The sequence below is a fragment of the Ruditapes philippinarum genome, unplaced genomic scaffold, assembly GCF_026571515.1.
Source record: "Ruditapes philippinarum isolate M1 unplaced genomic scaffold, ASM2657151v2 ctg6245_1_1_1_1, whole genome shotgun sequence".
In the NCBI taxonomy this organism is placed as follows: domain Eukaryota; kingdom Metazoa; phylum Mollusca; class Bivalvia; order Venerida; family Veneridae; genus Ruditapes; species Ruditapes philippinarum.
This window is the reverse complement of record NW_026865657.1, coordinates 24606-52195: the sequence shown is the minus strand read 5'-3', so window position 1 is coordinate 52195 and position 27590 is coordinate 24606. Positions and strand designations below refer to the sequence as shown.

Sequence of the window (27590 nt, the reverse complement as noted above, 5' to 3'; positions counted from 1 at the left end):
GTGAAATATATTTCGATCTTACACTAAACTAAACAAATTTTCTTTTTATTATATGCAAAGAAACGTTTTAAAAAGACATTAAACCTAATACTGAATGAAAAGCGCGCCAAATAATAATACAACGTGACGTCATTTACGACGTCACGTCATTAAGTTGGTACCCAGTTCTGTGCACGCTGGTATTTCACTGAAACAACGTAAGGGGCTTAAATTCAAAACAGTGAAATTATCAAAATGGTAATTTCACTGTTTCAAACAGTGAAATTACCAGTTTTATATCACTGAAATATTTCTATAAACCACCGAAAAGCATGTAATAATTAGTAATATCACAGGGGATGACAGTAGTATACATGTATAAATACTTGTTTTGATGGAACATTAAGTATAGCACAACTTTTTGTGAGTATTTTTGTGTGGTTTTGGCTGCCTGTCAAAAAACACTGTATCTTGGCACTGTGTATCAAAACAATTAAATATGTAATAAATTTTATCATTTTATTACATTTCTTAAATAAAGGCTTGTCATTTGATAAGCAACCAAATTTTCATAAAATCAAACCCTAAGAAAATTTATTAAAAGTCTAGAAAAGTATATAATATATGATCACAATCAAATTGACAACTTTGTGTGGCTAATGCGAAACATGATCAAATATTACTCCTATCATCATATATTTCTGTTACCAACAGTTAAGGACTATTCCTGCATATCTTATATTTTACTAAATTACTGGTAAAGGTAATATTTTTGTGTGGACAGAAAGTCCTTACACTTTGACTTTTATAACTGACAACATTTCTATTAATTAGAACAAAATTTTCATTTTTTCAACACGATTTGGTATTATTTTTACTCAGGTGTGTGCTTGTGAATGAAATAATGCATGGAGGGACTTCTGATATGTTCCTCCACCAGTTGTTTTGTATAGTAGCCAGCCATAAGACCTTAAAGTATCTGTACGACTTGAAACCCAACAAACTTGTTAAAGTTACAAAACACAAATTCATGTCATTTGTAGAAATTGAACACTGCAATACAATATATTTTAAGAAACTTTTCCTTTTATCACATTATTAAAACCAAACATTTCCTACACTTGCAAAAAAAAGCAACAACAAACAAACTGAACAATGCACCACAAATAACCAGATCTTAAGATTATCACAATTATTTTAATAAATAATATAGACTATACTCTAATCCTAAAAAAAATTGTCTAGTGGACAAACATTCTTGAAAGGTTTAAAAAATCCCCTAAAGGATTGATTTGTTTTTCAAAGAGAACAAAATCCCCCTCAGTATAAAGTATCTTGAGTCTAAGGGGATTTTATCAAAACTTAATCCTATCATTCACAAACAGCCACTAACAAATCATAGCTACATACATTTGTAGATATATACTTTATCATTTAACCATTATCTAAAAAGAGTATAAAACAAATAACTAATACATATCTAATGAGTAAAATTCAACCTTTTTGCAAACATGATTTATAAATTTAAAACTGGTTTCAAAAAACAAAGCACTATTTTTACACCATAATCAATATTTAAAAACTTCAGTATATATCTACCAGCATTAAAATTGAATTTTTATAATACTCAGTATTATACTGTATAAACAATAGTACCTTTAATAAATGCTTTTCGAAAATAAACCATCTTAACTTTTGAATTTGAAGAAGCCTTAGCCTACTGGTGGAAACAGATTCTACCTATGTGACCAATCAAAACAAAGATCAGCCAGCACACTTGTGCCCTTTATGTCCAGACTGAAAGATGGAAAATGTCCATTTAAACAGCCTTCAGCTTTTATATTCTGTTGGAAAAACAATTCTGTATTGTTTCAAACTAAGAATTTCAAGTAATTTAACTAGAACTATCACTAAATGTGATTAATACCCCCACAAGTCTGCTTCGGAAATGAGGATGTTACTAGTAACAGAATACCTTGTAAAAGAATTGAAACAAAGAGTTATGGTTGTGGGCAATTAAAGATAATTGTGGTTCATGTATGTTGCATTTCCTTTCAATGTGGTTGGCCATTGATGAAGTTTAATTGAAATACTCTGTAATAAGTCCAGAAAGACAAAGAAAAAGAACAAAGGGCAAACACTATAAATACTGAAGATAGAGTTATAGTTCTTGTGCACTGCACTTCCTCTTATTGTGCTTGACCCATTGTATGAAGTTGTTTTGAACTCCAACCAGTACGTTTTAAGTTATGCTCCGGACAAGGAAAAGTATCAAAGGCAGTAACTCTGTATTTTGTCAAAATGGAGTTATGGCTCTTTTGCACTGCACTTCCTTTGAATGTCCTTGACAACTGTATGAAGTTGTACTGAATTCCAAACAGTAGTTTTCAAGTTATGCTCTGGACAAGGAAAAGTAAACAAAGGGCAATAACTCTGTAATTAGTCAAGATGGAGTTATGGTTCTTGTGCACTGCACTTCCCTTTATTGTGCTTGACCATTGTATGAAGTTGTTTTGAATTCCAACCAGTAGTTTTCAAGTCATGCTCTGGACAAGGAAAAAGTAACAAAGGGCAGTAACTCTGTAATTAGTCAAGATGGAGTTATGGTTCTTATGCACTGCACTTCCTCTCAATGTGCTTGACCATTGTATGAAGTTATAATGAATTCCAACAATAAGTCTTCAAGTTATGGTCCGGACAAAAGAAAGCAATGGAAAAGTAACAAAGGGCAATAACTCTGTAATTAGTCAAGATGGAGTTATGGTTCTTGTGCACTGCACTTCCCCTTATTGTGCTTGACCATTGTATGAAGTTGTTTTGAATTCCAACCAGTAGTTTTAAAGTCATGCTCTGGACAAGGAAAAGAAACAAAGGGCAGTAACTCTGTAATAAGTCAAGATAGAGTTATGGTTATTATGCACTGCACTTCCTCTCAATGTGCTTGACCATTGTATGTAGTTAAATTGAATTCCAACCATTAGTTTTCAAGTTATGCTTCGGACAAAAAAAGAAGGCAATTGAAAAGCAACAAAGGGCAATAACTCTGTAATTACTTTAGATAGAGTTATGGTTCTTATGCACTGCACTTCCTCTCAATGTGCTTGACCATTGTATGTAGTTATATTGAATTCCAACCATTAGTCTTCAAGTTATGCTCCGGACAAAAAAAAGAAGGCAATTGAAAAGCAACAAAGGGCAATAACTCTGTAATTACTTTAGATAGAGTTATGGTTCTTGTGCACTGCACTTCCCCTTATTGTGTTTGAACATTGTATGAAGTTGTTTTGAATTCCAACCAGTAGTTTTCAAGTTATGCCACTGACAAGGAAAAGTAACAAAGGGCAATAACTCTGTAATTAGTCAAGATAGAGTTATGTTTCTTACGCACTGCACTTCCTCTCAATGTGCTTGACCATTGTATGTAGTTATATTGAATTCCAACCATTAGTCTTCAAGTTATGCTCCGGACAAGGAAAATGCAACGAACAAAAAAAAAAGCAATGGAAAAGCAACAAAGGGCAATAACTCTGTAATTACTTTAGATAGAGTTATGGTTCTTGTGCACTGCACTTCCCCTTATTGTGTTTGACAATTGTATGAAGTTGTTTTGAATTCCAACCAGTAGTTTTCAAGTTATGCCCCGGACAAGGAAAATTAACAAAGGGCAATAACTCTGTAATTAGTCAAGATAGAGTTATGGTTATTATGCACTGCACTTCCTCTCAATGTGCTTGACCATTGTATGTAGTTAAATTGAATTCCAACCATTAGTTTTCAAGTTATGCTTCGGACAAGGAAAATGCAACGGACGTCTGGAGCTATTTATAAGGGCAGATGTGAAAACTGGCCTGGCTTTATAATGGTTGCAAAGGCTTATAACTTTTTGTTCCAGTTTTTCATGGCAATACAAGAGATGAAAATAAACTAATGAAAATATTCATAAACGATGAAGATTTCATTTAAAATTCCATGCAATACTATCTAATATAATAAATTAAGAACCATACTGTTCAGATAAGCCAACATAATTTTAACTTACTATGAACTTCTATTTCAAATTATGACTAGAAAACACACAAAAAACTAATTTATTCTAATTCTTCTAACCTAGTTCTGCTAATCTTTCCATCTTAAAATATTCTATCATTCTATGCATTTCTACAGTTAATATGACAAAAAAATAAATGAAAGCTAAGGAGATTTTTTTTTTAAAAATCCATATTCAAAACAATGTTTTCTAACAGATAAGCTATAACACAATAATTAATGTTCTTTTTATAATGTCACATCTAGAAAAAATGCATAATTAAAAGGGTTCTTATTCAGCCTTCAGTAAAATCAGAAATTTTCAACAGGCATTAGATTTAGCTAATTTCACAAACTGAAGATTTTTGCAAAAATACATGTCCCCTATGTATCATATATGTATTTAATTAACAGGACTAAAAGTAGAAATTTTCGAATAGTTAGATTCAAAATGATGATTTTGCAAAATTTTGGCCGAACAAAAATATCTGAATTTGCAGTACGTTTGTTCTACAAAGACTGTAACAAAGACACAATATGTAGTAAGCTAATTAGGATACCTGCATGAAGTCTCAGGAGTTCATGCACCAAGAGACAATACCAAAATTCAGAAAAAAAAACAAGCTCTCTCAACAGTAACACCAGTTTTTTTAATCATGTCGGAATTGGGTATTCAACTGTAATTTCTATCACTGTACTCCAACATGCTAGTCACAGTGCCAAAGGTTTTACTTACAAATAGTTAAAAGTAATTTAGCAGATATACCAGCGTGCAGTATAACTGATTTTGAGAAAAAAAATATGACACAAGTGTAATATATGTTATTTTGGTTTTGGAGTGATATATGTGGATATATTACCTGTTAAGATTTTATATCACCCGAGCCGTTAGGCGAGGGTGATATTTTATCTTGGCAGGTAATATATCCACATATATCACTCCAAAACCAAAATAATAATTTTATTACCCTTCCCCTGCCGAGTTTAGACGATTTTTTAAAAAATCATTGCTGTTTCAAATGAAACGTCGAAATAAGATTCCCTTTAGGATACCTCTCCGTCACAACATGACGTCACATAAATACATGACGTTTTTTCCCGTACCTTACGAAAGTAAACAAGAGAAAAGGAGTAGACTATTGAACGCACTTTTTTTGTAATTAATATCAAGCTTTCACAAGGTCATATTTGTTTTCGATACTGATGGTAATATGTATCATTACTCTACTTTGGTAAATATTGATCATTTGTCAGTTAAAATGTGCTTTTTAATTGGATTTTACACTGCGTAAAATCGAACCGTACGCGCATCACCTCAGCGCATGTTGTTGACAACGTTGGGTACCAAACGGGGAAATTTAGTGTGTATATTACCCGTCTGGCTCGGTTATATCAATTTCTTACGGGTGATCAATATCCAATCAAAAAGGCGGAAAAAATCTGGAAGGGTAATAAAACCTTATATAATAAATAATTATTAAAAAACAATATTTGAATCAATGTGAAAAGGAAGAACACGTCCATGTCTACAACCTTAATAAATATGGCCTCTAATTGCTAACTGGAAATATAAATAAGTAAACTGTTGGGCTTTATGAGGAAATGCATGAGCCAGAGATGACTGAAATCAACACACAAGGGCCTTAAAGACAATATTTATAGAAAATCAAGTTGGAGCTAAAAAAATAATTTAAGACAGAAAATTGACAATTCTGATTTAAAAGGAAATTGCTGCTTCATTATTAAGCCAATTTGGTCTTGTTTTGCTCTTATGTGTCAAAATGTACTTTAAAATGCTGGTCATTCTTCAGCAATGCATTGTCAAGTTAGAATATTAATTAGAACAGGCTTTCATAAACTATCAAATATTATTAATGGGATCTCAATTAAAAACCTATGACATAATATAAATTGAACCGTCTTACTATTATTCTTAAGAAAGTGACAGCCAAATGTGAAATATCCCTTAACCTAACACCCAGAAATGATAATTTTTCAGTTAAGTTAAAATGCCATTGTCTTCCAAATTCTGTCTTCTGCCTTCCTATAAATAGAAAACTTCCAAGGGAGACAACTAAAGCATACAGGAAATGGGTGAAATATACGCAATGATAAACAGTTTCCATGCACTTGTTTGACCTTGTTAAAGGGAGTAAAATCATACAGTTTAAACTAATGCTGCATGAATAAAAAAATGGCATTTTGACTTGAGCTAGAGAATTGGCTTAAAAGCGAAGCCAAAATAAACAAAACCCTCTTTAATAATACAAAGTCAACAAAATTAAAAAAAAAATAACAACAATAAAACCTTAACTCCATTATAACAAAGGAAGAACCATAAATTGTTTTTTTCATAAGGAAATGCTTTTTTTATCTCATTAATATAACCCAATGCCTGATGGGTCAAATCTGGAGATTTAACTCACTTTCCTTACAATTAAGTTAAAGCCAAAATATTTTCTACAAAAAATAACTTAGTCTAAACAACTTTATGGATATTTGACAATCACTCCCAAAAGATCAATTATTGTTACAATAAACATTTCAATTCACAAATGATGGACTTGCCCAATTTATTACATGGAACAGTTCATTATTGGAGACTGGGTAAAATAGACTGAAGGGTATCTTTAAAATTCATGAACAACTTCAAACTGTATGGTCCCCCAGAACGAGGCTTCAAGTGCTGTCTCAATCTGGAGTATGGGGTGGTTCAGTGCTGAAGTACGGCATGGCGTCTGCAACCAGTATAGTGTGGCAGACGTCACAAACTTTGGCTGGCCGCATCTTCGGCCCGCTATTTACAGTCTTTGTTATACAATCTGAACAAAATATTCGACCACAATGTCTGCAGTGATGCTGAAAAAAAGAAAAGATAAGTATAAAGAAATAACATTTCCTAAATTTTTAATTTCACAATATAAATCTTTAATTTTGCGCAACTTTTTAACTTCAAAAGTCATTTTTTATGGAAGTTGAGTGCAAAGAAATCCATTAAAATAGGCAAATAATTGTCCTGTTACATATAATAAAACAGAAGTTAAATTTTTTCAGCTTGTTGATAGCCACCTATCTTAGGGGTTCTGATAGTTGGCTTTCTTTTAAATGCTTACAGAATGATTGTTACAGGTTTCTCTTCGTAACAAATAATGTTTTAATTGGTTATAACTTTTCTTTTGTTACACAAAATTTCTGTACCAATTTACCTTTTTCTTGGGTACAGAAAGTTCTTGTAGCTAGTTACTTTTCTTTTGGTTACACAGAAATCTTGTAGCTAGGTACTTTTCTTTCGGTGACATAAAACGCTTGTGTGTTAATACTTTACTTTTGGTTACATATAAAGCTTGTGTGTAATATTACCTTTCTTTTGGTTACAGAGAATGCTTGTTTACAAGAATGACAGTCATCATAGTCCTCTTCATTCTGCCAGCGTACCTCAGTTTCTGATTTTCTAATTTCTTCTAACTGGATCTGTCCAATAAAAACACCATAATTATTCATTGTTATTGTTGGTGTTTAAAATAATAACTTCCTCTCTATATATTTGAAGCTAACTTTTGATCGTTTGAAGGCTGAACAAAAATTATTAAGTACACATGGTTTATTACTAAGCCGTAATATTGTTTAATATTTTTCTTCATCACAATGACACTATTAAATTTTCATAGTTAAACTTGATCCCACCAATTGGTAAGTTTAAGACACATACATGTTCTTCAGTAGAACCCTACACATTCTATAAGTAGACTGCCATCTCAAGAAATCCAATTTACCTTTAAAGATTTTTAAAAAATTTATTTCATGAATAATTTCAATTTTTATAGCGATACCTAAATGGTGGGTGTTATTTAGTTTGTGAAGTAAATTGAGTTATAAAGGTGATATCCAGTTAAAAATATATACAATGAGTAAATTGTTTGTTTGTTAGTATGAGTTTAATGGCACATTGACACATAACTGGTCATAACACACTGAAAACTGTGATTATGAAAATATGATTATAAACCTATAGCTAATAACACATTAGGCAAATAGAAGTAAGCAAATTCACAATAAAATTATTCAGTGAGTGTAAGACAATGAGTGATATTCTGTGAATGATATACAGTGAATGTTATCGATTATATCTCACAGATAGAACAAAGTTACCTGAAGTGACTGTGAAAGCTTTACAAAATCTCTTTGTACAATTTCACTATTATCAAGCTCTGTTTGTAATGACTGTGTTTTTACTTTGAGTGAATGAACTTCGTTTTCTAGTTGAATCTGAAAACATAGCATTTTCACATGTAATTTTCATCATTGAACTGTTTAACATTTCCAACTTTTTTCTCCTCTGAAAACTCAAAGAAGAATTTACTTAAGCATTCTTATAATTGTCCATTAATTTTTCTTTTTCATATTAAGGTTGTCTTCCCATAACTACTCCAAAAAAAAAAAAAAAAAAAAAAAAGAAACCACAAATTTTTATTCCCTAAAAACTCATTTTTAAATAACAACATTATGCTAGAGAAAACAAGAAAGTACTTTAGGCTTTGAGCTGAAAATTGATGCAAGACGCTCAAAATTAAAAGGAATTTTTATATTAAAACATCGACTAAAATAAAACTAGCATACCATTTTGTTATTTCTTATCTCGACTATGATATCTTTTAAATATCTAAAGCTCATTTCTGCCTCCCATTTAGGTTCACTATTAAAGAATTGTGTTTACTCTTCAGCTTTAAGGCTATAAGAATTTGTTACTCTGTGCATTTTTGTCAGGCACATGCAGGCACTTGAGAAGAACTAACATGTAGTCATATGACAGCATGACAGCTTCACCATAAAAACCAAGGGTAATGCCTGGATTTGAACTCACAGTGGTAAGGGGCAAATTATTGAAAGTCTTAACCACTATGTCAGCAATGCCCTCAATTTTTTTCTGTCCATCTTAAGACAAGCTGCTATAGGACCGATCCATTCATAAAATCTTTGTGAAATATGACATACCCTTGCATTGGACTGCTCCTCTAATTGTTTTTTTAATCCACCAATTAGCTGCTTCGCTTGTGCCTGCTGACTTTTTAATGCTTTGTCCATCTCACGTAGCTTGGCCTCGGCCTGTGCACGCACTGCAGCCTCTCTATCAAACTCTGACTTTATACTGTCTTGTATGGCTAGAAAACAAATCATCCATGAAATACAATGCTCATTTTGAGCTATATCACTGGACATGTTGAAATTTAATGGACTTGCCAAATTTCCATTTTAGAACAGTCCATTATCAGTTTTAAGTTTATCACAGTAAAAATTTTGGAATTGACAGACACTTACAGGGGATTTTTCTTCAGGGCTCTTACTCATGGAAAAGCTTTCATTCTAATAGTTTAGATAAGAAACTACAAGGGGAAAGGTAGGAATACCTATCTTTAGTTATAAGGGCATTAATTTAGAAACTACCAACCTGAAACAACATGAAAGGGTTGAAGTCAATGTAAGATTCCTTAATACCCAAAATTCAAACATTTTAGTCAATATATCAAAAGGTAACACTATGTGTCACAAATGATGGACAAAAGGACAAGCCAGTGACTATGCTCCAATGAAAGATTTTAATGAATTTACACTTTAAAGTTTTTTTATCGCTTATTAAGCACAACCCAAACCAACATTTCTAAGGTTTGTCTCCTTTTCCCATAGCTATCTGACAAAAAATACACTGCAAAAGCTTATATAACAAACTAACCTAATCTTTTTTGTAATGAAAGATCTCTTTGAGGGTTTTTCCATCGGGGCTTCTTTTGCTCGGATACAAAACCCATCTTTGAGGAAATTATCTGACTCTTTAGAGATCCTGTTGCCTTTTTCAACCCTTTGTTGAATGATTTTTCATAACTTTTTGCGCAGTAATTTATACCTTAAATAGACAAAAACTTTTATATGAGAAGAAGAAATCCCCCCAAAAGAAAAATAAAAATACCATACATATCAAGCAGATGCAAAAAGATATTTTTATAGCAGATATGAGTGAATATCCTTCAATCAACAAAAGATATTTTCAAAGCAGATATATGTGAATATCCTTTAATTAACAAAAGATATTTATAAAGCAAAAATAAATGAATATCCTTCAATTCACAGTTATTTATAAAGTATATACATGTATAAGTGAACATCCTTCAATTCACAAAAAATATTTATAAAGCAAAATAAGTGAATACCTTTCAATTCACAAGATATTTATAAAGACAGTATAAGTGAATATCCTTAAATTAACAAAAGATATTTATTAAGTAGATATACGTGAATATCCTCCATAAAAAAACAAATCTAAAGGTGTAATGCAGGTTATTTATCCCTGTGACCTACTGGGATAAAATGTGTTAGACATTAATTAAAAAACACATGACTAAAAACCTTGGGCAATACATCCCCAGCACTAAAGGCTTTGAGCTAAAGTCAGAAATAGAGATTACGGGGTTCTTTAATTATTGCCAATAAACCATCAAAAACAAAAAGAAGAATGTTGTAAACTTAATATCTTAATGAATTAAGAAATCATCAAAATATAGTATATATCTTAAATATATTAACTTACGTCCAGATTGTTTGGTAGATTGATATCTTCATTCTGCAGTTGCCCTGCATGTTTAAAAAGTTCCTTGTAAGAATCTTCTCTTTTTTTAATTAACAAACTGAAAAATTAAACAAATTTTCTTGGCAAGATTCAACAAACCGTGTTATAAAGAACTTACAGCTGGAATACAACAAAGAATTTCCATCAGATCCATTTGAACAGTTCTTAGTAGCAGAAAGTAATAAACTGGAATGTGGATAACTTACCATGGTAAAATCTATCTTTACCTGTAATTTACTTCAAGATATGCAGAGAACATTATCATTGTATGATTTAATGTTTGTATTTGTTGGTTTAAGTCGCACCAACACCCTATAGGCCATATGGCGACTTAACCAGCTTTACTGGTGGAGGAAGACCTAAGATGCCCCTACTTAAAATTATGTCAGTCACAAGCAAGTACCTGACTAAGCACTCATGTAGAACCACCGTCTTGGCATTGACCAGATAAATTGCTCCTTGACATGTATACATGTTGATGCCCAAAGGGGTTTTAAAACAGAGAGGTGCCACAAAGATAGTTTATATTGAAGAAGTATATTTGTCTGAAAAACATTTTAAAAATTTGGATAGTTTGACTAGTTTAAGTCTGTCTTGCATTTAAAACTAATTTTAAGATATTTTAAGTGACATTAAAAAGAATTTAAATTTAGAATTTTATTTAGAATGTTCAAGGAAAATGTTTCACATGGTGTCTAACATTACTTTTATGCACAAATATTTTGTCATTTTTATTGACATTATATAACAGCTTATGCAGCAAAATAGAATGATCTAAGCTTTCTGCATTTGACTGAAACACCTCTTGTGTTTACTGTTCACAAGTAATGTAGACTTACCTCTTTTTGGACCTCTGTCCTTTCTGATGAAAGACTTCTCTGAAATAGACAAATACATCATACTTTAATATAAGTACTGTGTAATGAACTTGTACTTCAATAAGACTTACATTACTGTCATTTATAACACAAAACCTCTACAGAAATAAAGGGTCACTTTTAAGTGACTTTTGAAATTATGGTACAAAACAATACAGTATTTGTCATTTTTAACAACAGAAATCATTTTGATGTATATTCACTAAATTAGTATTCATTTTTTGGTCTCATACATAATTTTAATGACAATTCAGATGAAACTAGTACATATTCCTTTATCAAATTCTACGTCAAACCAGAATGGAACATTAAACAAACTTACCAAACTTTCTTGAAGTTCTACCTGCGCGGAATTATGTTGCTGCCTCAGTTCTGACATATATTTCTCACATTCCTTCACTTTGTTCACTAAACTTCCAATCTGTTGTACAAAAACAGAGAGAATTTATCTATAATTTCCTATATCTAATATGGCCTTTAAATTATCTGAATATCATATACTATTAAAATGATAATATGCTTATTTTTCTACTATATACACATAGAGGATATTGAATGAGTGTAAGTATAATACTGAATTTATTGAACGAGATGAATAAAATTATATTATGCAAGTCTCTGGTGACCATAATATAATTCTATTCAATGAGTTCAATAAATTCAGTAATGAACTTACACATATTTAAAATTCTATTTATCACATTCCCAAAATAAAGACGGTTAAAAGTGAAAAAGAACCATTTTTTCATTCATGCGCCTATAGAGAAACGCTAACATTTAGCGCAATTTTACAATTTATAACACAAATGATGTCACGTCAAAATTCATGCCATTTGTGCAATACCATTTTTCATGAAGTCACAAAAGCGATGTTGCATAAAATTGTATTAATGATATTAAAGGTATATGAATTCTCACTGTTGATTATTATTGTGTGTAGCTGTTTTGTGTATAATGTATGTGTTTTTTCTTGTCTATTTCTGTAAATATGATAATAAATTTACGCATGCTACAAAATACGTGTTCATATTATATGTAATATGTCGATGAGCTGTTAATGTGCTTAAGACTAATAAAATAATAATGTTATGTTTATTAAGAAGTTTAACAAGGTTTAATATAATACATGATTTCTTAACCTGTTCATCTGTTATCTGAAGCAGCGTCTTTTTTAATTTTTTCTTCCAGCTCTTAAGTTATATAATTTTTCTGACTGTTTATGGTCTGTTTTTCTGCATTTGACTCGCGTTCACGAAGGACCCGCAGTTTTAGGCTCGCTCTTCTTTTCAGTTCATCTTGTACACCTTGTAGTTGAGCTTCGTAATTATTGCACATATCACAGTACGGCCTGCCAAGCTTTTCACTCGAGCTGCTCGCAGCTAAAAATAGAAAATTTTCTTAAACACCAAGTAAATTAAACCATTCTTGACCGATTCTGTATATCAGAACTTGTCGTAATTTAAATTTTTGAGCATTGCCAAAACGATGTTAAACAAAAGGTTTCGACATTTTTAATTCAAAATTAAAAACATGCTAAGTAAACTCAGACGGTTTATATATACATTTCAAATCTGTATTTAAAACTTTTTCACTTTATTACAAATCACAGAGAGCATAAAAAATTCTCTCCCTTTGCTCAATCATTAGATGTACTCTGTACCATGCTTACTTTCTAGTTTCCACACAGAAATTAAACACTCCTATGACACATACACTTATTGTAATCCTATGAAAACACACATACAGAAAAGAAGAAGTAAAGATTTACCTGTTCTTGCATTAATCGCCATTCTTTATCACTAACTAAACGTTTGCCTTGCAGTGATATACTATCTGTTTTAGATTTGGCACTGGCTATTAAACTTTTTCTCGCCTCATTTTCTGGTGTAGGAGCTGCAATAACATAAATATACTTTAACTAATTCTTAGCTGAATTTATGTATAATCATGCAAGACAGACTTCGTCAACAATTTTTTCAATGAGAAATGTGGAAAAAGAAATAGTTTACCAGATACAGTACTGATGTAAGTGCATAAACATTGAATTCGCTGAAAGAAAGACTTGATAAAGTTATCACAAATCACATTTATTCTGTCATTCTGGACAATGAATGCTGGGTGTCAAGACTTTGAGTGAGTTACAGGAGATTCTCTGATCTCTCAACGCCTATGCTGGATAAAGTAAAATACACATGTGAGTAAGTGCAAAAAAATAATTGAAGGGCTGAGTATATCTAAACAGTGTAGACCACCATTTAACCCTTTACTCCATAGATACGTGTATTATCCATATGTGACCATTGCAGACTCAGATCTACCTCCACATTCACGCAGGATTTTCACTCAGAAATATTTTCATGAATATAAAAGCGACCAGTGCAGATCCTGGTCAGACTGCATGGATGTGCAGGCTAATCTGGATCTGCACTGGTTGCATGCACACTAAAACATGTAGCAATAGGGTAAAGAGTCAATCTATGTTAACAATAAAAATAAAAATAAAACTCGTTTTAAAATCCAACCTGTTATAGCTCTGACTTGTGCATCAGTGAGGGAAGGTAAATTTATCACTTTCTCCGGAGAAATCCTTATAGTTAAATTATCCACTCGCTCAACGACTGAGTCTCATGTAATCCACTATCGCAGGAATTCCTGCTCTGATAAAGAGTTTATCTCGGAATTCGAGAGAGATTTTTTTAACGACGTTTCAGCGAGACTGTCGTCAAAGTTCAACGAGTCTATAGATCCAACAGAATTTATCGAAGTATTTGACGCACTTTTGTCACTGAATAATCTGTCTGAAAGTCTTAGCTCTTGTTTTCTTCAAATTTCTGCAAAAATGAAAGGAAAAAGAAATCTTCTTTAACTTCATTTCTAAATTTGTAAATAAAGGCGGTTAAGTAGAAAATGTGCTAAAACATTATCAAATGGCTTAGTTTTTGGGCAAGAAGTAAAATTAAGGTGTAAATGTCGTAGTTATTTAATCATTTGTCACAATACTAACTAAGACTTCAATAAAGGTAATTTTATATGGTAATTTTCAAAGTCGGCAAACAGTCCTGCTTGCCTATGTTATAACTGCTCTATGTTTGTAATATGTTAACAAATACTTACTTTTGTACTTTCTTCAACCTGTTTAGCCCCTTCTGAAAAGCAAGTAACACTTTTTCATTCAAACCAAATTAGAACTAAAGGCATATAATAGGGTTGCATATATACATATAGCAGAATGGAAACTGTGTAATAGAATTTGTTTAAACTTTGCATGACCTTAAAATATGATATAAACATTTTAAGAGGAAAACAAGAGCTGTTTGTGGGTAGGACAACATGCTCGACTATTCTCAGTGCTTGATAGTAAAACAAGAGCCTGGATAATGAAGAATTTTGTAATTTAAAAAAGGACCATAATTTATTCAAAAATGCATGTGAGAGTTACGAGCCTTGGACAGGACCTATTATAATGTTCTCAAATTAACGTATGAAGTTTCTATCCATTCCTTCAGTAGTTTTTGGAGATACCAATAACTTGCACACACAAAAACTTAACCATTTGTGAAGCAGAGGACCTGCTAAGTAGCTCCCTCTATTTTCAAATAGTGAAGCTAAAGATGAAGCAACACTAAGTACTAAAGTAACTATACCAGTTCATTGTTGGAAAAAAGAAAAGATCTAAAGTCTATCTCAATGACTAAAGGTTGGGTAACACACAGACCTGTATTCTTTAGAAGCTCTTGTTCTTTCTCTTGTTTTAAATCTCAATTCTTCCAAATCTTCACCTTCTTCTGTTGAGCCTCTCTCTCCAGATCTTTCTTCTGTTGTTCTATTGAATATAATACAATGATTCTTACTCATAACATCATGCTTATAAAGTTTAAATTTGAAAAACCTAGAAATGTGCCAATAGGGGCATTGATTCCTACTCATTCCAATGTTTTGCCAGTCTATGGATGGACTGTGCAACAGCAGAACAAGATGAACAAAAGCAAATTTATATGCACTTACCCCTCATCACTTACTGTAGTTCAAGATATATACATTGTTTTATGTGAGTTAATATTTTGAATATAGATATATCTCACTAACAAATAAGATATTCATATAACTTTCATTTACAACCTTTTTTTTACACATTATAAAAATGTCAAAGAGTTGTCATCTCATGTGAAAGTAAAATTTTCACCTACATTTGTACTTACTAGTACTACAGTAAACTCCACTTATAACAATATCGCTTATAACAATATAATACTTATAATGAAGTTTTTGCTGCAGTCCCAGACTTGTTATCATATTGGTAACTTCTCATATACAAACTTATAAATTGTGTGGTCCCCTCAATATCATTATAAGCTAAGTTTACTGTACTGTGCATTTTTTCTTCAAAATAACAATTTTTCAAATATATGACATATAGTCAATTTATAGAAACCACATATCATAGATGAAGCAATAAGCATAGATCAACAAGCATAGACGATCTACCTGCTAGTAATCTCTGCTGTTCTGCTGACAGCAAACTTTCCATTCTTCTCATGTCCATCATCAAATCTTTTGGAGATCGAGGAATGATCGTTGCCATCGCCATTCCCTTCAAACGGTTATGTGACCTCTTTCTTCACCAGTATAAGTACATACTGTAACAATAACATCAGTAAATGAGCGAAGAATCTATTCTATGAGTGTATTTGAGTTTATTTATACCTGCCACCAGTTACCTATATGGACAAATCCTTCAGAAAAGTATTAGTCATTTTAGATTTTGGAGGTTAGTGCAAGATAATGACACATAAAGATGCCCCAATTCCAGAAGCTTATCCTGGTACTTTAGCATGCCAAGTGTTTATGCGCTCATTAATAACACCTCAATTTAAAGTCTCATCCAAAAGATGAAATTTTTGTGGCACAGCCCGGGAATCGAACCCATAATGTTGACACTAAAAGTCCTACACTCTAACCAAATGAGCTATGTGGGCTGGCTGCTCTATTCTGAATGGAGCTTTCCAAATTTAAAGCAGCAAAAATTTATCCAAATGCCTAGATATTAAAGACGTATGTAACATGTACTTATGTTACCAAATGTATATATAAAGAAGTGTTTAAGAACCTAAGATTGCCCATGAAAGCCTGAATGCTTATATTCTTTGATGTTTTGGACATATACTTACTACAACATACAAGTAAACAAACATGAATATAATTAAGAGAATCAGTTTGAACCAGCAAAATTAAACATAAAGCATGCGATACCTTCTTTCAGCTCATTTCTTGTTTTATCATTGTCATCTTGAAGAACATTTTTCTGTGTACTAAGAACAGCTACATACATCTCTAGATCTGTTCTAGAAGCTTTCTCAGCCTTTAAATACTTCATTAACTGTTGTATCTGGTGGAATAAATAAAACAATACACTCATAGAGGTCATTTTTATATTCTGTTTTCTTTTTCTTCTTTTCCTTTTTCATTTTTTAAATCTATTTTGTATTTTTAGAGAATTTATATTTATCTGGAGTTTTTTATGCATCTGATGTTTTTTCAAAATTTATTTTGTTGATATATCAACACTTAAAACACTTAAAAGAATACTTACCTACTGAATTTATTAAATGGACTTGCCCAGCTCCAAATTTTTGGAACTGTCCATTATCAATTTTAGGGGTATCAAGATAAAAATGTACAGTCAGTCAGTCAACAGTTAGGTACCTGGTCACATTGCAAGGCCAGTTCATTTAAGAGTAACAAACACTAATTACTTTCAGCTCCAGCAGGTGAAGGGTTATAATATTGGTTTTTGACATTCCTTTTTGAGCTTAAGTTGTTTGTAATCTATATGAAAAAAGTTGGATGTAATTTGCATGAAAAAGAACCAAGTGCTTACTGCCTGTACAAATAAAAATACCAGGCTTTCAGGTAACTGGTTAAACTTAATTCAGTAAAACCTCACTACTGCTTTTAAGCCAGATTTGTCGGTATGTACCAACAGTCAGCTGAAGGTTATTATAATCATGTTACATCTATTATCAATGGTATGTTTCATGATTCACTTAAATCGGTTTTTAGGAAATCTTAGATACAACATTAGCTCTTTCAGCACTCGGGTTTATGGTCATAACATACAATTTCAAAGGGTCATACCTTTTCCTCCGGATCTTTTATATCATCCAAGGAAGGCAGTGATGTAGTTTTGGTCGGACTCGGTAACTCATTCGGCAATGATACAAGTTTCTCCTGTAACTGTAAAACATTGCACCTTGTATCAGTAATTACAGAATATAGTGGAATATTACAATTACTTATGGAAAACAGAATTTTTACATTTCACAAAAAAGTGACAGCATTCAAGAAATAGTTATGTGCCTTGAAACATCACAGTATTTATGTTCGGAGTTCATTTTCTTAAATTTTCAAACCATAAAAAAGTGGTGTTCTACTTTAATATCTATATATGTATATTTTGCTAGATAAACCCAGTTTTACTTTTTGTTTATTTAACAGAATAATGACAAATAACTTTCTAGAATAAATTTCTTTAATGCTTTTAAAAAAATAATCCCTTAGAGGAAGGTCATTTGAAGTCAACAACATTAACCACTCAGTCACAGACTCAAATTAACTCTTATTAACAGCAATAAAGGGGTTCTATGTCTGCTACCTCAATCAGATAAATTTAGAAGCCAGTTTACAGTCAAAGTGATAGCCTGAATGGCAATTACAATAAAACATTACATTATATGAATGAGATAAAAACAATTTACCTGCAGTTTCTGTTTCTCTAAAGACCTAACATTATCTGTCTGTTTTCTCAGTTTCTGTTTTAAACTTTCAATCTCTTGCTCTAATGGTAAAACAACAGATTTCAATATCTCAGCATCTTGTTGTGCCTGTGAAAAATAAATAATTAAAATAAAAAATTATTGAACAAAAGAAACACTAGAAATATATTAATTACAATTTTATGGAAGTGATTAATATAATGGTCACTTTCCTTACCTTTTGGACAAGACTCATGTGCAAATACTCATCTTTCTCCTGTCATCTGAACTTTCTATAGCAACAGTGTAAAATAATGGACAACCTGTAAGCTAGCTAGATAGCTTCTTTACATGAAGGAATTCAAAGGCCCTTTTCAATATAATTGATTTATTGTCTATACTTTCTAGAATTTTACTACTATCTAACTATAGACTGTTTTTACCTACAAAGATACATGTATATTTTGTCTGCATTTTCTTCCCATTACATTTTTTGTACTTTTCTTGATTTATAGTATATACCTTCTAGTATTTTAATACAGACTGCTTTTACCTACAATAACACATGTATATTATGTCTGCATTTTTCTTGCCATTAATTATTAAAATACTACTATTTATGTACATACTTTTCTCATATCTTCCTCTAGAGATTCAGCTTCTGTATTAGAATCAGAACTAGCTGGATTCAATGATGCCGTCCCTCTAGAAACAATGTCAGCAACTGACGATAGGAAACCTTTCCTGTGAACAAATATAATATGAAAATGTTACGTAATGTACTGTATTGTATAATTAGATTATATTCATATTGGTTTTTTCCTAATAGGCCAAAGGCAGACATATTGGCTTGACACACACTGTAGCTTAGTTTACATTATGGCTTTGTTGTTCTTGCTTTTTAGTTGTTTGTTTTTTTTTTTTTTTTTTTTTTTTTTTTTTTGCTTTCATTGCATAATTAGCCTAGTTTGTCCTAACTGGCTAATAATGGTCCGGTGCTCAAATTTATTGGCTTTAAAACTTAATTACATACAGGACATACAAAATTTATATGTACAAAAAAACCTCTGCAGAGTAAAAGCTTTTAGGAGACAAACATTTTGGTTGATGCTGAAAGGTACATTATGTATTTCTCTATAAATATTAAATTTATTGTACAGTCTAAACTTTGGGAAGAACTGAAACTGTTGTTCTACAGAGGGCCACTCTGCACAGGTTGTAATGTATTATTCAATATTTCATGGGTTATTAATAGTACACAAATAATACATGCATATCATATTCAATATTGCATCTTCTTGGTAATTAAAACTTATTTGGGTTCTACATACAGTTTGTGTTCTGTCCAGGAAATTTACTTATTTAAGTAGGATTCAACTACAACTTTAAATATTCTTATGAAGTACTTAACTTCAGTGCCTTAATCTCTTTATCTTCCTTTATCAGCAATGTATTAAAGGACAAAATATTTATGATACTATCTTAACTTTCTAACAGGACTTTTAATAACACAATTTTATTTGTAACCATAAAAAGTACTAGAAGCACAAACACATCTGATTAAGCCATGTTCATTAAGACAGTCTACTGTGTGCTAACTGTATGTTCAAAACGAACACAAGATATGTGGTTGTACAGCCAATAGCAAACAGTCTACATTATAAACCAATAAATTGAAAAATAATATGGTAGTACAGATTAACATTTTTTACAGAAATTAATAACAAGTATAATTACCCTTTGTCAAGCTGTCTTTCTTGTGACAGTCGACTGCGTATTGACTGTATTTCCTCCTCGTAATTTTCATTCAGCTCCTTTAGTTTGGCTCTCTCTGATTCATACTGTGCCGCAGTCGAGCTAGATGCCTCTTCCGCAGCCTCTGTTTGAAATGGCAAAAAAAAAATTATATTAAATTAATAAATATTTAATCTTGCTTGATTATGATGAAAGGTTTGAGCATTTAAGAAGCACTCTTAGCTCTACTTCCAGCACTAGTGACATGTGAGGAAAAAAGTCTCTGCCCAAAGCAAAGTTCAAAACCATTAATTTCCTTAGATGTACGACAGAGTACATGTACTTAAATACTACACCATCATTCCATTTAATTAATATCTTAACTAGCTGAAAGATTTTTACTCATTCTAAAACATATATGGCATAATGCATTATGAAAAGTCCACTGTCAATTATAGAAATACATCTATGAAGATCAAAGCAGAAAAAAACTTAGAAACAATCAGAGACATGTGACAAACAGTACACTGATCTATACTATACTATCCTGGTAGTCTGCAAATATTTCTAGTACTAGAACTTAAGTAATTAAGGCATTCTGAGGCATAATGGGCCTTTAAATGTATCTGTGAAAGACTTCAATGGCTGAAATGTCATCTTTGATTACCTTTCAACAATGCCTGCATTGTCTGTATCTCCTGCTCACACTGTCTGCGTACTTTAGCGATCTCCTCCTCTTTATTTGCCTCCGACACAGCCACTGCTGTCTTGATATCTTCCAGCTCGGACTTTGTCTCTTTTAACTCTTGTTCCAGTTTTGTCACTCTATCTTTATCAGCTTTTAGTTCAGCTGAAAAATTAAACACGGGTTTTCATTTATATATATCAACCTTTAACCAGCTGAATGCTGAATTCTGACAAGTTTTGTGATGGACGGACAGATGGACGTCCGGCCAAAATAGAATAAGAAGCCATTCCTTTTGTTATTTTCTTTTGTTTAATAGAGGACCAATGGTCCTTTATTCTATTGTTCCAGAATGAACTCTATTGTTATCTTTTGTGCTGTTTACAGTTAGGTGGCCCCCTATCCTTATTCGATCCTGCGGAGAGACGGGCAGAGAGATGACAGTGAAGGGATCCCTATATTTTGCCACTTCTCCGTAGAAGCGACACACAGATTGAGCCACCAATAATATAGTCTAGTCAGATTGCAAGCATGTGTAGGCTGGCCTGGCTCTATAATGGTAGCAAAGGCTGGTCACTTTTCATTCCCAGCAGGTTATGGGTTAAATTTGGAAAATAATTGAAATAGATCTAAGGATGAGTAATAATCATTTATATATGTATAGTATACATGTACATTGTATATATAGTATATACATGATAATTCACAACTCTGATCACTTCCTGTTATATGTTACTTACATAAAGGCACAATAGTCTTCCCATGGATATTTTCTTTAATATCATCCAGTTTTCTAACTTTTCTTTTAACTTAAAAGTTACGTCTTGCATATAATGTACAGTGTATTGCTTTAATTTTCAAAAAAAAACAAAGCAAACTTTTTCCCCTCATTAAAAATCTGAATGACAAAACAGAGCCAGAATTTTTTTTTTTTGATTTACTTGTCTGTTTAATCTACTGATTTTCATCTGAAACCTTTCTTTAAGAACAATTTGATTTTTAGGGATTTCATGGTCAAAATTAGTCAGAACAATGAGTTTGTTTGTTTGATTGGGTTTTACTTCACACCAACACAGTATAGGTCATATTGTTATGTTCCAGCTTTACTGGTGGAGGAAGACCTCAGGTGCCCTTCTTTGCATTATTTCAGGCACCAACGGGCACAACTGACGTTCTGTTAGCTAGCTGGATAGCTTCCTCACATGAAAGAATCCAAAGTCCCTGTTGGGATTCGAACCCACAGAGGTGATGGGCAAGTGGTTTGAAGTCAACAACCTTAACCACTTGGCCATGGACACCCCGGAACAATGAGTAATCTGGAATTGCCATTTGTACATTGCAATGCTCTTTCTTTCATTCAGTGCATGCCACAATATGTTTATGTTTGTTATTTAAAGTACATCATTCACTGAAGATTTTTTGCCTGAAAATTTATGATGTTGATGATGTAAACAGATCTCAATTAATTTAAGATAACAGCTGTTCACTTTATATACAACATTGATGTAATGAAAAAAAAACAATTGCGATATATTAACACTGAGCAGTATATTGATAAATGGCATAACATGAATGGATTACGTTTTGGTCTCTTTTTCTTTATATTATCCTTCAGCACAAACAAACACAAACTTTGAACATTAATGCACATCCTTCCTTCATTTATTATTTTCCTTTTACTGGATACATTACTTATATAATTTATATATCTATATAGTACTCAAAAGAAGCAATTTGATGAGTCATTGACATTGAGCCCAAAATTAATGGTACTACATGTTTTTATTTTTTTTATTGGGGGGGGGGGTGGGGGGGGCTTGTTTTCAAAGAATATCAGCAATATAAATTATACTTATACATGTATTCCATGATCATTTAAATCATTTAAGTTAAGAAGCAAATGTAGGGGAGATACTGACATTATATTTTGTTACCTTAAACTTTGATCAAAGTTGAGCTACATATCTTTGAAAAAATACACATAATATATTAATGTACATTATTACAGTCTTGATAAACTTATTAAACTTATCAAAGACCACTCATGATTAGAGATATGGTGAATATATACACACTGATAAAAATACTTCATACTTCCCTGTCAATCACAAGATCATCACTTTAATCTATTGATAAAAATTTATTAAAGAGCCCTGTTTAGTCAACTCAGCAAATATTTTAAAACCTATTGAAAGATCCCTTTGAAAAAACACACACACACACACACACACACACAAAAAAAACATGCAAAAGACAGCACTACAAAAAAAGTTTTCATAATACATGTATTTCGATTTTTTATCACTCTTTACCAAAATGCATACATTATTTTTCTCAGTAAGACAATGAAAATTCACTGTTTGTATAATAAAGGGCCACACTTTTTATATTAAATAGCTGTTTAAATATCCTCAGTGCTTAAATACCATCGCATACTACTTTAAAAAATGTCCTTTTTCATACTTAAAGATCCTGTAACATAACTTTTTTATGGTTTTTAATCATAAATATGATGCTTAAATTAAGATTTATCAATATTGTAGGTTCCAAAAGCATTATTTATAAAGATATTAAATTTAAAATTTTAATTTAAATTTAGAATTTCATGTAAATAAAAGGAGGTAATAAAAATTTATTTTCTCTAAAGTTTAAGTCAAATTTTACAATAAGAAATGAATGCATATATTTAATGATTACATATAATATGCACAAATATTTGCAGTACATATTTTACATATTCTTCGATGTTTGAAAATTGTTTTATTTGCATAATTATATACATATATATAATTTCACTTTGTGTGGTTTACCACTTTAATCACAACATACAGGATCTTTATTGAAACATCTGTTTAAAACAATGAAGCAACATCAACAAACCTTCTTTTTGCATGAACAGTTCTCTGAATCTTGCACGTTTTTGTCCAAAGTCTGCTTCATTTTCTTCTTTCAGTTTTAGAAGTTTCCTTTCCCTATCCTCAAGCTCTTCTACCCTCGACTTCAAAACAGCTACATCATCTGAATAAAAATAAACCAATCATGTTCACAGAATGTAATACAGTCAAGACATAATTATAATAACCATAACAGAGGAAATTTACATGTATTTTTTATGCCCCCGCCATGTAATGGCCGGGGCATATAGTGTTACCCTGTTCCGTCATTCCGTCCTTCCATCCTTCTGTCATTCCGTCATCATCAGTTTCCGTTCATTATCTTAAGAACAGTTGCACACATTCAACTCAAATTTGGCATATGGATATGTCATGAGAAAATACAGGTCAAGTTTGAATTTGGTCATGGTTCGATGATTTTTGGCAGAGTTATGCCCCTTTTACTTTGAAAATAATATGAAATTTCAGTTTCCGTTCATTATCTCCCTAACGGTACAACACATTCAACTCAAACTTGACATATGGATATTTCATGAGAAAATACAGGTCAAGTTCGAATTTGGTCATGGTTCGATGATTTTTGGCAGAGTTATGCCCCTTTTACTTTGAAAATAATATGAAATTTTCAGTTTCCGTTCATTATCTCCCCAACGGTACAACACATTCAACTCAAACTTGACATAAGGATTTGTCATGAGAAAATACAGGTCATGTTCGAATTTCGTCATGGTTCGATGATTTTTGTCAGAGTTATGCCCCTTTTACTTTGAAAATAATATGAAATTTTTAGTTTCCGTTCATTATCTCCCCAAAGGTACAACACATCAACTCAAACTTGACATATGGATGCGTCAAAGGAATGCGCAGGTCAAGTTTAAATTTGGTCATGGTTCAATGATTTTTGGCAGAGTTATGCCCCTTTCACTTTGAAAGTAATATGAAATTTTCAGTTTCCGTTTATTATCTCCCCAATGGTACAACACATTCAACTCAAATTTGACATATGGATATGTTTTTGGAATGCCCAGGCCAAGTTCGAATTTGGTCATGGTTCAATGATTTTTGGCAGAGTAATGCCCCTTTCACTTTGAAAATAATATGAAATTTACAGTTTCTGTTCATTATCTACCCAACAGTGTTTCATATTCAACTTAAATTTGACATAATGATATGTCAAAGGAATGGGCAGGTCAAGTTGGAATTTGGTCATGGTTCGATGATTTTTTGGCAGAGTTATGTCCCTTTCACTTTGAAAATAATATAGATACATCTTAGGAATAAGCAGTTTAAGTTTGAATTTGGTCGTGGTTCAATGATTTTAGACAAACTTATCTTTCCTGAATGTTGGAAAAATTTTGAACTTTCAGTTTCAGCACTCATACTTTTAGCCAATATTTTGGCTACAAATATGCAATATGCTATTTTTAAAAGGTTAAGACTGAATAATTTCAGTGCCTTGAACATTGTATGAAACTGGTTTGTGTTAACATTGAAAAGTTTTAAGGGCTTTGAACTTAAAATGAAAAAAATAATTAATGCACCATCTGAAATTTTGGTTGCATACGGGGGCATCCGTGGCATGATGACACATTTCTAGTTTTCTTTTTACCACGAAATAATGGAATCTTATAATGCCCTAAAAATATGAAGCTAAAATTACATGAAAATAAGTAAACATGTACATTGCAGGTAGGCAATTTCAAAGGATACATGTAAATACTCATTTTAAATTTTTCTGATTAATTTTCTTTTTGTACATAACAGATACATTTTTGACAATTTCTCCTACAACAACCATAATTCTTTACTGGGGAAAAAATTCTTCCAGGAAATTGGATAACTCTGTTGAATTTATCCAATTTCTAAAATCTAGACTACCTTCCAGAATTTTAATAGTCTTACTCTGTATCATGCAAGTGGGTTATAATGATCCAGGAAAAAAAGGAATGTGGGCAAAGCTTGTGGCCGACTAAAAGGCAAAACCCTCAGAGGATCTGAAAGTTTCACCATTTTAAAAGGGCTCAACTTCATTTCTATGACAGCATGTATAGTTTCCAAGTATTCTACATGACTATGACAGCAGCCACAACATTTACAATTTTACAATATTAAGATATGAATAAAATTAGCAGAGATCCGTAGTTGGGCACTGTACAAATTTATGAAGGCTTTATAAGGACGGGACTTAGGATACAGTTTACACCCACCAAATTAATTTCTCATCAGAATTAAATCTCAGTAGCAGACCAAAAGATTGAAAAAAATGATAATTTCTGTAAAATTGTCAGACAAGTTTAATGATCTAAGCAGGATCCTACTTTGTTCTTGTCTAAAGGACATCTAACAAAACACTATTGAAGCATACAAGAAAATGGTAGTGAATCAAGTACCCGAGTGCATTATATGTCACCTGATGATTATATTGAACATGACCTGTACATAATACACAGACAATTGGGAGTAAGACCCAGCCCCCAGTTTGGTCTATTCCTGTTAACTGTAATAAAAACTTTTTAACATTTTATCACAATGCAGGGTTCTCGGGGACGCTTATTTCGGCGTCCCGGTACGCATGTTTATTACAGCTGGACGCAAATATTTCAGAGCAAGGATTCCACATACGCTTAATTTTGCCTGGGGACGCATAAACATTACCGATTGTTTACAACCACAAATACACAAATGCGTCAGCACGTGTCAGTCTATAGGTAGGCGGTCCTATGCACATCGACCCGTGAAGCGATAAGCCAATCAGCGATAACGCTTACGATCATTATCACGCAATAGTGATCAGACTAATGTATACACGCGCTGTACAGTACATGTAATTACCAGATATAACACGAGGTGATAATTTTATATCTTTGATCAACAGTTGTCAATTAAAGTCCGTGTTACTATCAAGTCTCAATAAAGCAAAGATTGCCGAGTCCTAGTCAGAAAACCATTCTTGTCCAACCAACATAAGTAGAGATTCTGTCTTTACGTTGCCATTGTTTCACTTTCTGAGCCATGACACACATACTTAAGACTTGATGGTAAATACTAAATGGGTGTTGTTTTTTATCTCTAAAATTGTTGTTTTTAATTTACATGGAACTTGAATTTAACCAAGTTTATGACTGAAACAGATGACACACTTTTGTTAAAATGTTCAAGCTTACCATAGAGAATAAACAAAGGCTGAGTCTGAGTGTCTTTGCTGAAATATTGTGCATGATCTTGCATATCTTATAACATTAACAAATCATTCCTTTGACTTGGCTTAAAACACATCCTAAGTGCTTACAGATTTATGACTATCGCGTGTGCATTTTTCATAAACCTTCTCTAATATACATTTTCTAAGAAGTAAACATAGGAATTCCTAGCCTTCTAAACTTATTAGTCTTATGGAAATTGGATTGGATTATTCGAGTTACAAATTCATCAAACATTTTGAGCTTTTCTGCATACTTTGCCAGCAGACATAACATGTTTTCATACCTGCAGACTCCATGGGCCCAAAATCGTCTGAATCTGCCATCTTGGCAAAATCTAATTAGATAAATACATCAAAATATTGGATATTTGTTGATTTCTAAAATTATTCCGAGCCATCTACTTCCGTTGTTTACTCTTCAATTGTGAAGACAGAAAATCTTCGATCTGGATCTTTCAAGCGCTTGGTTTCCAAAGGGGGCGTTTTCTCAAGTTGCAGACGCTAAGTCTTATCTTTTGGGTAATTAATATAGATAAAACAATCTCCTCGAATTTATATGATAAAACGGTAAATCACTGCACGGATTTATATTACATAATATGTAATCCGTGATCACTGAGATACAGTTGTCATTATGCCTACAAAAGCTTAAGAAAAAAGCAAGTAGAATTTCAAAAAATCTAATTTTTTTTTTCCAGCTGGGACTTTGAATGACGTTACAGTATCGTAGGTCCCAGACTACAGTAAGATGCTTCAAACTCATGTACCAACTTAAAACTCACATAAATGGCTTACACCGTTAGATATACACAGTGGTATTT

At 32.1% G+C, this 27590-nt stretch overlaps 1 protein-coding gene across 1 annotated transcript; it reads right to left on the bottom strand.

The window, feature by feature from the left end:
• Window positions 1-5463: 5463 nt before the first annotated feature.
• On the bottom strand, window positions 5464-27220 carry LOC132729930 (rab GTPase-binding effector protein 1-like). The gene is given in 21 exon segments (XM_060715765.1): window positions 5464-6864; window positions 7366-7476; window positions 8155-8271; window positions 8998-9164; window positions 9734-9904; window positions 10743-10851; window positions 11464-11502; window positions 11825-11923; window positions 12807-12881; window positions 13271-13395; window positions 14025-14323; window positions 15218-15325; window positions 15988-16093; window positions 16753-16888; window positions 17638-17736; window positions 18258-18383; window positions 18884-18998; window positions 19992-20133; window positions 20656-20838; window positions 23554-23691; window positions 27054-27220. Coding segments are annotated over 21 exon segments (2673 nt in total). The 5' UTR covers window positions 27094-27220; the 3' UTR covers window positions 5464-6696.
• Between the last annotated feature and the right edge of the window lie 370 nt (window positions 27221-27590).